This window comes from Ixodes scapularis, unplaced genomic scaffold (genome assembly GCF_016920785.2).
Source record: "Ixodes scapularis isolate PalLabHiFi unplaced genomic scaffold, ASM1692078v2 PGA_scaffold9__187_contigs__length_104089568, whole genome shotgun sequence".
NCBI lineage: Eukaryota > Metazoa > Arthropoda > Arachnida > Ixodida > Ixodidae > Ixodes > Ixodes scapularis.
Window position 1 is genome coordinate 59,826,672 of NW_024609884.1, and position 14,645 is coordinate 59,841,316.

Here is a 14,645-nt window from a genome sequence, read left to right on the forward strand (position 1 = left end):
CCAACTCCTAGTTGGGCCTTAAATGGCTCATAGCAGTCTAAACAAACAAATAGATAAATATATAAAATAAACAATCTGCTTCATGTATTCACAGGTTCCCTTGGCTTACTGGTCAGCCCACCTCAATTAACCAGCACCTAACTTCCCAGATTCAAGAAGCCATTCTCCGCAATGACCAGAAGACCATCATATACATTCACGACACCGGGGGGGGGGGGGTCAGCGTTTTATGTTTGAGAATCCGCACCCCCCGGCCCATTTCCTTGCCCCAAATTTTTAAATTATTAAAATAGCACGAATTGGACAGGGACGAAAAAAGGGACACGTACGACAGGACTGTCGTATGTGCCCTTTTTGTCCCTCTCTAGTTTGTGCTATTTTAATTGTGTCTAATACGAACCAACTAGCCCAATCAAAAGTCGTGTTACAACATAAACTTTTACACGTGAAGAATTCAAGAGGAGGGTCAGGACATCCTGATCCCCCCCCACCCTCCCCCCTTTTCCTCTGACTGCCACTGATCATCCAGTAGTAATCATTTTGTCAACAGGAATTGCATGAAACATATGTATATGGCTCAAAAGTAAGTGAATGACTTGTATGATCACCATACTCAAAAATTTTTTTTAATGATCGCTTAGCGGCTTAGTGTTATCGACAAGATTACTGATCTGGGATCCAGTCCTACGTCTGTCCTTTTTTCGGAGTGCTGCTCACGTAGTTTGTGTTTGTCCGTTTGTAACATTGCCTACACCAGGCTCCTTTAGCTTGTGGGTCGTTGTCTAGTACTGAGACACTCACCGATGCGTCCGCATTAAGAAGAATGGACGTCACTGTGACTAGGATGTGGCTCTGTAGGTTGTATCTGCTCGTTCTCTTCAGTTGGGAGAAGCAGCTCTTCAGTGACTCCACAGCCTCGTAAGTACTGGAACGTTACCGAGAGGTAATCAACGGTGTCATCTACTCGAAGGGAACAGAAATGAGCGCTCACGTCATCTTCGTCAGGAAATCGTTGCTACCCTCCTGTAGCATAAGCATCAGGTTGATTTGAAGCTGCTCTTCAGCACGATCGTTCATTAAGGCCTGAAATGCACGGGAGATCAATGAACCCGAAAGGTGTTTTGAAAGGGGCACCTCTCGGTTTTCCCACCTTCACAACATCCGAGTAGTGAAACTGGGAACTCTCACTCGCAATCTTGTCCTTCGAAAACACCGCCTGACGAAACTTCACCAGGCTTTGATACCGCTCTTGCTGGGCCATGATTAGGTTGTTTGGGGGGAGTGAGCGGGCTTGGCGGGTACCAACTCAACCTGCGGTTAATTTGACATCACGTGATTTTCCACGCGCAGCGTCGCACGTGTATGATATGACCCAGAGCCGTATAATATGACCAAAGTATGACCCGCCAAACCGCCCAAACAGCACCACACAAAAACACACACACACACACACACACCAGCACGAACAGTTCCAAAGTTTCCAGGTTGGCCAAAATGTGGCGCTACTAGGCTACCAGCCAGCGCTCTGACCAGCGCGTGACCTGCGCGTGACCAGCGCGACACTCCAGCGACAATACTCCAATTTTTTTTTTTTTTTTTTGGGGGGGGGGGGGAGGGGGGGGGGGCGTGTTTGTTTTGCAGACGCTCGTTGCAAAGAGCAAGCGCCGCATAAATAATTATCTTTATGCATACCAACTGGGAAACTCTTCCCTCCTCTTCCTTACCCAACCTCTAACTTCCGGTTTGTGGCAGAGGCGGAATGTGGGCGGGATCGCGCGCTCATCCCCGTTCCGCAAGGAGGTTTAAATGGGGGAACACTGAAAAGCTTTCTGGTTCTGGCCGACTTTTTTTACAGGCGCAGCAGCCCGTCAGCTGCGGCATAGAAAGAAACATCTTGGGAAATTCATGGCGACCGGAAAATTCATGTCGACCGGAAGTCCAAAACCGAAAGCCAGATGTAACTGGACGACTGGTCAACTCTGGGTCAATAGTACGCGCGGCGGCTAATTCAAAGAACGGCGCCACCAGCACCACTTTAAATCTCCCCCCCCCCCCCCCCCCCCCCCCTCCCCTCCCCCTGCCCCCGCGTTTACTGTTCACGCCGCTTCGCTGGCTTCGCGGCGGCAGCGGCAGTCTGCGGCGGCTCATTGCAAAACTGTTAGCTCACCTGAACCTCTGAACTGAACTGGAGTTGTTGCGCGTCTGTTTTCCACGCGCCGCCGCGGGAGCCGGATCAAGCGCAGTTTTCAGGAAAGCAGACGTTGCACGCGGGGCGCGTGCAACGTCTGCTTTCCTCAGCGAGGTGGCTTTCCTGAACTACCTGAACGGCATAGTAGTCGTCGACGGGGCGGCGACTACTGCTACTAACAGGGTTGGGCAGAAATACTCAAAAAATACTGATACTGAAATATATCTGTAAAAGTGTATCGCGATACGTATCGGAAATACATTTTAAATAGAGGCAAGAAGTATTTGGAAATACAAATACAGAAATACATTTTAGGGAGGGCAGAAATACAAATACTGATACTGCAATACATTTTTCAAATTTATTTGAGACAAAATTACATGAAGCTTGGAGTTGGAAGTGGAAGTTTTTGATCCTGAAATTACTTTCCCGTAAGCTTGGCACTTTGCCTTGAAGGCAGTGATTTCGATCGACGAGGAGTCTTCAATGGGCTCAGAAAAATGTTCCATCAAGGACTGAATGTGGTCCCTTCCCTGACATCCTGTCTGCCTGATGAGGGATGCGAAAAGACTTCGACCTCTAAATAAATTCTCCGTCATCCTAAATCCCATCAAAACATCACCATGCCTGTCAAATAAGAACACCCACATTTATCACATGACGTCACGGTGGAATGAACTGGTATCCTTTATCTGTAGGTGGTGGCCTTGACCATGAAACTTTAACACGCTGCTATATGAAAGAACAATACACATTTACGTTGTAGGTTACCTCGTTGAAGATCGTGCAGGATTTTCGAGAATGGTGGACCACCTGAAGCATCCTGGAACACGTCTTATCTTCTGTTACGGTTGAAAAAACGATACGGTGGCATCCCTGTTGTGAAGGTCCTTCCTGCTGACCCTCCGCCACCGACGCATGAATTGCAGTCACCAAGTTTTGCCTTGCATACTCCAAATAGAGACCTCGTGGATTGCGACCTGATATTGCCTGCACAGGTGCGCATTCTCCGAAAAACAGCGCACTCGAGACAAGTCGCAGGTGTACGATGTCTGGGTTGGCACAGCGAGGCTACGTCTGACCATCTTCCTGGGTTTTGGATCACCAAAGCAGCGGGTCATTTTCACGTCGGCTGATGACATACCCTTGAGCCGTGCAATATTACGGGCGCAGCCGCAGCCGCATTCAAATATCTGTTGAACTTCACTGCACGAGTTTGAATTCTCGTGCAGTCTGTTGCGCCACCGCCAGGCTCGTGCTGCAACAGACTGTGACTCAGCTTTGTCAGATGGGTGTATACTGTGTACGCTAAGGCAAGAGAGACGGTTAGCAGCGCGCTTTGGAAGCCCGCAAACAATGACTCAAGAAACCCCTACATAAGCACCTGCGACACAAGATGATCCGACTCCCAGATAGGGGTGTCGCGAACTTTTGTCGAACCAGATTTTTTGGTCGAACTTCCGGGGTTCGACTGAGTCGAACCGGTTCGACGAACCTTCGAACTTTTCACCAGATTCGACCGGTTCGACTTTATGGACAGTGTGGCCAGACCTTAATACAAGCATGTCTAGGTTTGGAGAATTTTTTTTTTTTTTTATGCAAGGGGTTATTTTATTTTGTGAACAGCTGCAACTAAAAGAAACTAATTCTAATCACTGAAGAAGTTAATAACTTAATTTTTAGTACTGTATTGACTGAAATAGCCAATCAGCTCTGCACTTAATTCATCTCTCAGCCATTACCATTCAATCCGAAGCCAACTGGCCAGCCTGTGGCGCATGTGCACACGAGTCGAACCTCAATACAAGGTTCGTCGAACCTTTCATTAAAAGTTCGAAAAAGTCGAACCTGGTCGAACTCGAACCGCGACCGGTTCGCGACACCCCAACTCCCAGAGCCGTGTCCGACTCCACTACTGGCACGCCACCTGGTTCGATTGCCCGACTGCGCAACAGTTCTCAGAAGTGAGAAGAGGACGCATAGAAAAATAGTTTGGAGAATCCGAAGGAACCTTGGTCAGCATGCTAACATGCCCTAGCATCTCATTGACCCTAGTACCCTCAAAAGTAAAAAAAAAGCTCTGATTGGCTGTGATAGTAGGATAGTGGGCAGACCTCTTATTTATTTATTTTTTTTTTTGTGGGGAGGGGGGGAGTATTTTTTAAGAAATGTTACGAAATACATTCCACCCCGATTGTATCGCGATACAAAGGAACATTCAAAATGTATTTCGATACAGGAATACAGATACTGGTGAAAAAAATTATCGCGATACAGAAATATAGATACGAAATGTATTCCTAAAACACTATCGCGATACATTTGTATCGCGATACTGCCCAACCCCGACTACTAAGCGTTGTGAGTGAAGATATTGTGTGTGTGTGTGGGAGAGAGAGAGGGGGGGGGGGCAATTGTGGATCGTTCTCCTGCTTTTGAACGCGCCGCTATTCGCCGAATTCAGTCACGTGAGGAGCAGTATCAACATGCCGTGCAGGAAAGACGGCGCTACGGAGATGAACGCGCAGCTCTGGCTCCCGTAGGGAGCTTATACAGGAACTCTAACCTGAACCATCGATACACGCTGCTTCGTGACGGCAGAATTCACTCAAAGGAGGCTCGTCGACTTTTTTCCTAAACTGTTTCTCTATAAAGGAATTCGATAAACTGGGATCGGTAAAACGGTGTTCGCTAAAACAAGCTTCTCCAAACCGCATGCCTCCGGCCGCATGCGGCAATATTGCTGCTTCGATTATTTGATTACAGAGTGGGAAGTGCTCTTTTCTATTTTTTGCTTAAATTACGTCTCCTATGCCCACTGTTCATGAAATGTTTGGCCAGTGCAGTAAGCCTGCTAACCTGGGACCTTTAGCATGAATCATGTTGTTTTATCCTCACTTTAAAAAAGTGAGTTTTATGCAATTTTATACCACACCTCAATGGCACATTGCAATGTCATACCATATGAGACAGGTGTCTTGCGATTAATTTAAAGTGTATTCAATTCACTTAGCCCACATGGATATACGTGGCATCATGGGCATATCACAGTAACTAAGAACAGCATAGTACATTCTGCTATCCACACCCGCCACTACCAATTCTGCTAAAACAAATAGCAGTCTTTTTTTTGTAGCGTGAGCTACACTGGCCGAGGTTGAGCACTTTCGTGTGGCTCCCAAAGAGCCGTGCTCCGCATGCATGAGGAGCAGCGACGTCACACGGCGCACAGCTAGCGCGCCGGAGCTGCCGCCGCTGCGTGCCCAGCTATGCGCCTCCATTGCGCAGTAGCTAAGTCTGATGCTGCACCGGAGCCGCTTGATAACGCCTCATTTTGTGCGCATAAGCTCACGCTACGTATATTCTGGCATAGCCGAGCTAAGCCACCGCAATTTTTTTTTTCTTCGTACTCGGAATTCGTGTTTGACAGGTTTTGACACGACAATTCTCTTTGCACAATCCAGCATTTTATTTGTATCTATTTCCCATGGGCACGACTCCACCACAGCATTTCGGGCAAAAAAGAGGTCAACACACCCTGGTACTCCACCTAAAGTTATGTGCAGCACAATCAAAAGCTCCAGCAACGACAACATTGCCCTGCCAAATGCAATGCTTTGCAAGCACTCGTGGAAGGAAGGCGGTTTTTTAAAACTGTCCACTTGTACCTGTGCCTTCTGCAAGGCTGCACCCAACTTCTTTGAGATGGAGTAGACTGCATCACAGTATTTTATGGACTCTTAAAAGCAAGCATTGAAGCCCACTTGAACTGGGCCCACAGAACAAAATAACTGATGCAATGAAATAATTCTCATTTCCATGCAACTTCCATACTTCAATGTAGATTTAATGGTTATGGAAATGTATGCTAGTACTAAGAATGTTTTGTGAACAAGAACTTGGAAACTTGTTCGTCACAGTCCAAGCTTCTTCACGGCGTCTTCTGCCCGTCATTGACGAGATGTCCCAAGGAAGGGAAGGTGCTTTTCTTTCCACACTGCCTCCAAAGGCAGGTGGCATGCCACACGGCCCCTTCTCAACACACACTGTGGCCTTCACGTCGTTACTTTTATCCAGGTGTGTGGAATACCGCCGTATTGTGCACTTGACCAACGTCTCGCAAGAATGCACTTCCGGTAAACACTTTAAAAACATGTCTAATAACAATGTACTGGTAGAATGCAAATCGCTATGATTAATGCCACGCTTCCAAAATACTTTTCAAACCGCGGTTACAAATTTTGCAAGAAGAATAACATAAAAGTGTGTCGCAAACTGATTTAAATATTCGGCATTATCAGTCCCCACTGAAAATTTACCGGACTAGTACAAACAAATTTGTCGGTCCGAGTTGACACAACTTTAACAACGCTACTGTTTCTCGAGAGAATCATAACAAAAACAATTTTGCGGACTATGAAGAGCAGGTGAACAGAGCAGTCCATGCTTTGTACGTTGTTTGCACCCGTGCATTCTTTTTTACAGGTTTTCAATGTTCACAGAAAACTCCAGTTTGGCACCCCCTTTGAGCCGGGCATCTTTCAACACTTTAGGAGAAAACGAGCTCAATGATCATGCAACTGCGAACTTCTCCAGTCTTAACAAGACAAAACGGGAGCGCGTCTGCATCGTCCACAAACTTGCTGTCGCTAGAGCCGCACAAATTGCTGCAAAGCCCAGGTGCCTTGGAGCTAGCAGAGAGACCCGCGTTGGACGTCCCCCACAATCTCCACCCTTCAGTGAGGTCCAGAAACACCGTCGTGAGAGAAGCGGCGGCACCGCCATGCAACAACTGCTCAGCGTGGTCGGTCAGGGGCCGAGCTTGCCCGGGTGAGGCGGGCAATCTCCTGGCCGAGGGTGTCCATGCTCTCCTTGAGCGTGATGTTCTTAAGCAGGGTGTCCTCGAGCACCAGCTGCAGCTTGCGGTTCATCTCAAGCGAGAGTTCCAGCGTCATGCCGGCGTCCAGGGGTTGGCTGCCAAAGACCGATGCCATGATGCCGCCGCGGCGTGCCAGCTCCTCCTGCGAGAGGGAACCGTGTCGCCTGGGGCGTCCCTGCCCGCTCGCCCCAGTCCCCCCCATTACCTGCTGTGCGTCCCCACAGAGGGCATGTGGAGAGACAAAGGAGTTTGTGGCCTTAGGGGGCCGATGCCGGCCCACAGCCTCACCTTGTTGCAGTCCATGCTGCTAGGGATCAGGGCACCCGCCTCCTCCCGGGCCACATAGTTCTGGATGATCCTGTGGTGCAATGAGAGCATGCCTCAGCCTCTGGCTCCAAGGCTGGCTGTGCGTCTGCCGTCCACCGCAGTCGCTCAATGTTCTCGCTAAACGAGCGGACGGAGGAAGACTCGTCTCCGTTGGAAAGGATGCATTAATTTTTCTAAATGCATCTTCACCCTTCCTTATGGATGCAAGTGCAAAGGAACTCAAGCGAGCATCCGGAAATTATTGTTCCGTCAAACGACGATGAGAGCGGCGGTGCGCGATCGAGGAAAGAGGACCGTGCTAATGGATGCCGCAAATCATGCTCGTGGTAGACACCACCTACGCGAACGGGTCGTGCCGTAAAAAAGCATAGCTGAATGCAGGCAAGTTGAGAGATGTCTGCCACTGGTGCTCCGAACGCTTTGGGGAACATGCACCATTGGTGCCCCGAGGAAGGTGGGACCTGGCCTACCTGGACTTGTTCTTGAGCTCAAGTAGCAGGTGCCCCACATGCTCCTCGAGGAAGTCCAGCTTGTCCTTCTTTCGGGCCAGGCTCTTCTGCAGCCGCACTATGCGCTCCAGCAGCATCTGCACGTCTGGCTGCACCTCGGACCCTGTACTGGCCTGTCCCGGAGGATGCGCCCTTCAGACCTCTGGACCCCGCCACTGGGTGCCTTGTGTGCAATCTATCCTAAAGACTCACCCAGTGATCAGATAAAACGAGCGTGCAAATTCATGCAATTCCCACTTAAGAGTTGCAAATATCGCTCCAGTTGGTCCCATGACCGTGTTAGTCGCGCAAAGTTTTGAAAACCCTCAGGCGACTAACTCCACTTGTACGGGAGGAAGCGAATCAGCTCTTACGATGCCCCCCTTCTGGCCTCACAATTTTTTCGCCATCAGCTATGCTGATGTTGATTTTATCCCTTGCACTGGAGATTGTGTGATTAAGATGTCTGAGGAAGGCTATCCTTCCTCATGTGCTACAATCAAATGCCAAAATTCGAAATTTGCGTAGTAGAATGTTGTTTGAGGCAATCAACAGTAGCAGAGAACAAAAGTGTACACTTATAGAATTCATGAACTTTTGAAAAAAAAAAAAAGGGTGAAGACAAAATAAAAACAAACAGGACCGACTAAAGGAACAACATCTGACCAAAGAGAAAACCAACAATCAAGAGAGGCAAGTCTCAGATTTTCTTGTACACAAAATAAATAAATTAGTTACTTAAAGGCCCCTGAAATGAAAAAAAAAGTTTTTTTTTTAAACAATCTGGTTGGGACACGCATGTCACAAAATGCATTTTTACATGAAATTTTTTTTTTTTTTTTTTTTAGATTAATATTGACGGCGCCAGACACGATTTAGTTGGTAGTCACCTCCCCCCTTTCCACTTGTTTTCTCTCTCGGTATTTCAGGTGCATGGAGGAGGTGGATCGGTTTTGCCTTCACGTTGAGGTGGAAAGACCGAATGACCATCTCGTTGAACAAATGACCATTCCGTGGCGTCATCGACTTTGCGCGCAGAATTGTAAATATTTACTGTCAATGTTGCTCTAAATTTTTTTTTTTTTTTGCATAAATTTTATTTTTGACATGCGTGTGTCCCAACCGAACTGTTTAAAAAAAAAGTTTCTTCGTTTCAGGGGCCCTTTAAAAGGCAACTCCTGTCGAAAGCGAAACCAAAATAAATTACTGGCATCGCTGTAGTGGCACGAATTATGATCGCAACCGGAATATTACGTCAAAGTGAAGCCGCATACTCCACTAAAACCGATTTTAAAATGCAACCAGATGCTCTTTAGCGGGTGCGAAGCAGCAAGAAGACAAATGGGAGCTAATGTTATTTCCTTCTTCCACCACCCGTTTCTCCGTCATACTGGACCGCACCACTATTTGATAATTTCATAAAAAAAAAAAAAAAAAAAAGAATGCTTAGCTAAATGTCCGTCACTGTAGTACGGGTCCCCATCGTTTCGTGGAAACACGCTTTCTGGACAATTTTTCGTGGATACAAGGTTCGTCGACACTGTATGTTTAGTCAACAACTTTATTATTTTTTTTTAAACTAAGCCGCTAAAAGCTAGCGCGCTATTCACTGAGGCGTGTTTACTAGTGATAGGCCGAATGTTTGCTGAATCGAAAATTCGGCGGACGAATCTTGGGGTTCAACAAAGCCAAACTTTTCTAGAGATTCAGCAAAGATTCGGCAAAAATACATTGTTACCAGACTTAATGCTGATATTTTGTTTTTTCTGGCGAAAAAAGGTTTTATGTTGTATTTTTCTTAACTTAAATGCAACATGTAATGCATATTGACACAGTTAATACTAAGTAAGGTGATATACGACAAGATAACTGCATCGGTGTTGTATTTGTGTGTTTACTGGCAATTTTAGTGACTTCTTGCAGAAGCGGCGTAACAATGAGGTTGGGTAGTAGCGAGCGCAGTCACGAATCATGCTACAAGAGTTCCGGTTTTGACGCCTCATCACGCAAGCCTGCAAGTGTGCGTGGTGTACATTGTTAATGCAAAGGCTGCGTTCTTACTTTCTGTGGAAGTCACCGTTTCGTGCGCAAAAACGAATGCAACGGTTACTGAGCGTTCACCAGAAAAGATAACAATATTATTGTCAATAAGCATGTTTTTCGATTTGAGTCGCATGACGTCAGCTTAGCATGAAAGTGTGTGTCCCATATTCGCAACGTCTCGTTTTTAACCTTTAAAATGCCAGTTTCTAGTGTTAGGACACACACTGACATTTAGAAAGATGGGAAAAGTTAGGAATGTCGGATGTGTAACGTTGAGCATGATAGTTCTCTGTTTATTTTTATGCAGATACATGAAAACTGCGAAATAACACTAATTAAAAATCAATATTATTTTTTGGGGCACAAGCTCTTGTGAGCCGAAAAGAGGATTGTTATAATCGCAACGAGTGCTTTAAAGTAATTGTCAGTCCATGCTTCAACTACCCCGTTGCATCGCTAAAAAGGTCAAAGGAAGATCACATTATCCAGAATATACCGCATCATTTCACTCACAAAGGCTCACAAAAGCACAGTTACCGTGTTGCCAACTCCACACCTCGCCTTAACCGCTGGTTGTACTACTACATTGTACGATGGTAACTCCACGACCACACGGCGTCTATTTGCGGTCCATGGCCCCGTCGCGTTCTCGTGCGTGTTCGGACATATGCCAAATTTTCGCTGAACTTTCCCTCAAAAGTTTGGCATATGCCGAACTTTGCCGAATCCGAAGTTCGGCAGATTCAGTCGATCACCAGTGTTTACCCAAGCCTCGGGCACCTCCCCTCCTCTCTCTCTCTCCCTTGTGAACCAGACAAAATGCAAAAACTTTGTTGCTAAAATGGCAGCTGGTTGTGTTCGACGGAACGTCGCAAGGTCTGTCGATGAAACGAAGGCGAGGCGGGCAGCCTTTTGATGAAACAAACTGTCAATGAAATGTCGCATGTCGACGAAACGATCTGCCAATGAAATGTCGTTCGATGAACTGATTGCCACCACGTAGTGGCAGGGCATTGCCTTCTGCCGTCCTTTGGCTCCGCATGCATCGGTCCACGAGTCGCCAAAGCGTTATCGAAGGCAGAAAACAAACACACGCTGGAGGCGAGACATTTGAAACCCCCTCCTCCCCCCCCCCCTCTGCCGTTCTCATCTCATCAGTAACTACAAAAAAAAATTTTTTTTTTAACTGAGGCAAGCTTATGTTTTTATGCTTTCGAACGGGCACCTCCGTAATAAATCGTTGCACGATACTTTAAAGAACCGATTTACGCAGTCCGTTCAGACCAACGCGCCACTGGGTTCACGCTCCACAGGCCTCGTGTTCCTTGATCTCTTACCCCTTAACTTAAAAAAATTAATGAAATAAAATAAAAAAAGGTATCCAAAACCTGAAAGAATTTTAAGAAGGACTTCTAAGAAAGGAAAAAAACAAAACAAAAACAGTCGAACAGTAAAAATTTGGCCGTGAATATGGCCTGTACGCTTCTGCGGGAGTGAGCGCTTGATGTGTACGTCATGCAATCTCCAAAATGTTTATAGCAGACGCCCGTACGGACACAAAATTGGCACTTTGACGGTAAATTACGATAGTCATAAACACGCACAAAAATAAATAATGCTATCAACGCGCTAATAAGATTCCTTATTTATCAATCTGTACATCGTCAGCTCATGACATAATTGACACGTATGTCCAGGGATGGAACCGGGCAAAGCAGCTTTGGAGCAATCTTGGGAGCAGAAAAATTTTGGAGCAGGCTGGGAGCAGCATACGAGTTTTAAGAATGTTAAAATAAAAGCTAAATGTCACCTGGTTTTTAATACTAAAGAAAATATGGCATGCAAGTAATTTCATGTGAACTTAACGGCAGTTTGAACAAACTTTTTGTTGCAAATATTTTTCACAAAATTACGTGCAAATTACACAAAACATATGAGGCAAAACTGGACATGACAGTGTGACACGTGACAAAACCAACTTGCAAAGAGAGAAATATAAACAAGTACAAATAGCTTTCATTGCTCAGCACTGACTAGTAAGGTGTACCGAAAATTAAAAATACAGGCACAAAAATTATCTTTCATTTTTCAGTGACTATATCCGTTTTCACCTGAAGAAAAAAAGAAGTTTTGCTCAATGTTCATACGTTGCGCAAAGCAGTTCTCACAAGATTTGGTTGCCGGAGGCAGAAGCAATGCTTTTGGCGTTTGAAACATGTATGTCTTGATAAGGTAACATATATCTTATCTAAAATGCACCTACACATACCTCAATTTTCAGCATAAAGAGGGAAATTAGTAATGCTCTGCGAGAAGCCATACTTTTTTTACTAAGGTTCTTGAGGAGAAAACGGGTATAGAATAAGATAATAAATGCCCTTGTACATATAAACCTATTGGAACTTCGTCAATTACTACTCACGGATACACTTCTCTTTTTCGAGATTCTGAGCCAATTTCGCATTAGCCTCCGCTAACAGCACTTGTCCAGACTCAATCCTCTCCATCACCTTTTCCTTTTCATTTTTTTTAGACTTGACTCAATCAATGACTGCGCAAGCTCAAGCATAGTTTGCGCGAACAGATGATGCATGTTCAAGCTGTTGCTCTTCTTCCTGGAGACGAGCTCTCTTCGTACTCGCATCACTGTTCTTCCTATTATTCCTCTCGTCGTCTTGCTTTTCGACCTCTAGCCTTTCTGTGTAAACTTTATGAGACTTCTTCCCAGCTTGCAGCAAATCAGCTGTCAAAGGTACTTTCGTGACATCACCGTCAAATCGCTTCAAAGTCATCTGGCAGCTCGTACCTTGCTCCGTCATACGCCTCACTGCTTGCTCGCCTCTGTTCCCAAGTTCTCTACACGGGGCCGCGGCACACGTTTGCTCTACTACTCAGATCTTCAGATGAGGTGACTCCAGGGCTTCAAAAAAGCACGGTGAGCATGCAGCAAAGGCAGCTCACATTGGCGGCAGCAACCTTCACATAGTGATATTTTTTTTTTATTCGGATCCACTGGCGTCTTATTTGGGCCGGAAGCTCCGGTGTCAATGTTGCCAACAGAAACTGCGAGATGGCTAATTTCGACAAAGCTCGGTTTATAATTTCCATTAGGGCGCACCTTGGCACAATTTTGTTCTTATTTATACTTTTGTATCAGTGTGGTGCATGAAAAGTCATTAGGTGCGCAGTGGTGCAATTGGCGCAGCAGTTCCATCCCGGTATTGCCCAGATACACTCCAAACTTTCTCCCTTTGGGTGTAGCTGCTTGGATATCTCGAGCTTGGATGCCAGGATGGCGCATCTGCCATGCAAAGTCTATTCCCGACAAAGCCAGCAAGAGAGTGGCCGCAGGCACGCACCGGGAGATCGTGGCGGCCCGTGTTCACAAAGCCCACCAGCGGCTGGCTGCTGGGCTGACTGCTGGGCTGGCTACTTGGCTCTGGGGACGAGGCATCTTGCGTCGAAGCCGCTTCCTGCTGCCGCTCCAGCTGCCGCTTGACGTGCTGCAGCTCCCGTGCCAGCTCCTGCAATTGGGACACCGCTCCCAAAGTGCCGCCAAAGTGTCGCCCCAGTCGCTCGAGGCCAAAGCCCAAGGGGCGCGCTTTGTTTCTTCCTCGAGCCGGAGCAAAAACAAAGGCCCTAGCTTTAGCAGTAGCACTTCTGCCTCGGCAGAGTCGATGCAGCTAAGGAAGCAATCGACAGCACCAGATGCCCCGCCGGCACTGGCTGTCAACCGCGGAGAGGTGCGAGACGCACCTTGACGCTCGACAGGTGCCTGCGCTGCATCACCCGCTGCTCGTTGTCTGCCTCCTCTAGCCGCACAGTCAGCTTATCCGCTGCAACGAGAGCGAGTCACGGTCCCGCCCGGCGAGCCCCGGGCAACCTTACCTGCCCGGCACTTGTCCGCCAGCTTGCGGGTCAACAGCTGCGTTTCGTGGTGCCGCTGGCGTTGTTCCCGCTCCAGGCTGGCCTCCTGCGAACAGCATCACCGAGCAAGCCATTGCTCCGCTGAATATGGCATTCTCTGTCTTCATTTGGTAGCACATACTGGTCTTCCGTCAGTTTGTAAAATAACCGTATCCATTTTGCAAAAAAAAAAAAAAAAATTAAACTTGTCTCGATTATTCCGATAATCTTGGCGAGCACAGAATGTGTGTTGCATGCATTATGCTTGTGTTACAATTTTATTATGCTTGGTTATGGGGAGCTTTCGGTGGTTTCGGATGCGTTGCACACATGACACTCATGTGCTCCCCAGATTTATCAAAACTCGTCGAGTTTTTATTTATTCAGGAGTGGAGGGTGTGAGGAGTGTGCTTTAATGAGAAGTCTCCACGAGTCCTGCTTCTCTTGAAGGTGTGTATAGCACATTGAGATCTTCGTGCTCTTGGGTTACCAGGCCCCTCGTGGTAACTGAAATAATTTACTTAAGTCATAATGTCCAACTACGTCTATAGAACTTTTGCCCTTGGTTGTGGACATGCTGGGTCGGTTTTGCGTGATGAGCTCGAATCGCTCGTACATGAGCTCTGGGAATCACAAGCTCTTGGGATCCAAGACGTCGACATGGTCAAGATTGTGCGATGTTCTGCCTGGAGTGGGATGTGTTTCATTCTGCAGGCAGTGGTATCAAGTATGTCATGTGAAGCCTTATCGGGGAGGAGAAGAGATTTGTTGGACCCACTACGCTAACCAATGGCTGCTGCGAAATAATGACATT

The 14,645-nt window shown here is 46.9% G+C and overlaps 2 protein-coding genes across 4 annotated transcripts in view; both read right to left on the reverse strand.

The window, feature by feature from the left end:
- Positions 1-1,531, reverse strand: part of LOC8023313 (AP-5 complex subunit beta-1) — a 60,875-nt gene extending 59,344 nt beyond the window's left edge. Inside the window, exons 1-4 of one of the 3 annotated variants that reach the window (XM_040220346.3) lie at positions 1,458-1,531; positions 1,151-1,311; positions 992-1,083; positions 802-925 (exon numbers count right to left, since the gene is read on the reverse strand). In XM_040220346.3, the coding sequence (XP_040076280.2) occupies positions 802-925; positions 992-1,083; positions 1,151-1,261 (327 nt within the window). In that variant the 5' untranslated portion in view covers positions 1,262-1,311; positions 1,458-1,531. Of the gene's footprint in view, positions 1-801; positions 926-991; positions 1,084-1,150 lie in introns of all 3 variants that reach the window. The other 2 variants (XM_042287540.1, XM_042287541.1) reach the window with 2 other exon arrangements.
- A 4,107-nt stretch (positions 1,532-5,638) lies between these two features.
- Positions 5,639-14,645, reverse strand: part of LOC8023316 (coiled-coil domain-containing protein 186) — a 43,200-nt gene continuing 34,193 nt past the window's right edge. Inside the window, exons 10-15 of the mRNA XM_029986426.4 lie at positions 13,814-13,898; positions 13,682-13,761; positions 13,285-13,449; positions 7,865-8,016; positions 7,356-7,425; positions 5,639-7,209 (exon numbers count right to left, since the gene is read on the reverse strand). Coding sequence (XP_029842286.3) covers positions 6,985-7,209; positions 7,356-7,425; positions 7,865-8,016; positions 13,285-13,449; positions 13,682-13,761; positions 13,814-13,898 — 777 coding nt within the window. The 3' untranslated portion in view covers positions 5,639-6,984. The remainder of the gene's footprint in view (positions 7,210-7,355; positions 7,426-7,864; positions 8,017-13,284; positions 13,450-13,681; positions 13,762-13,813; positions 13,899-14,645) is intronic.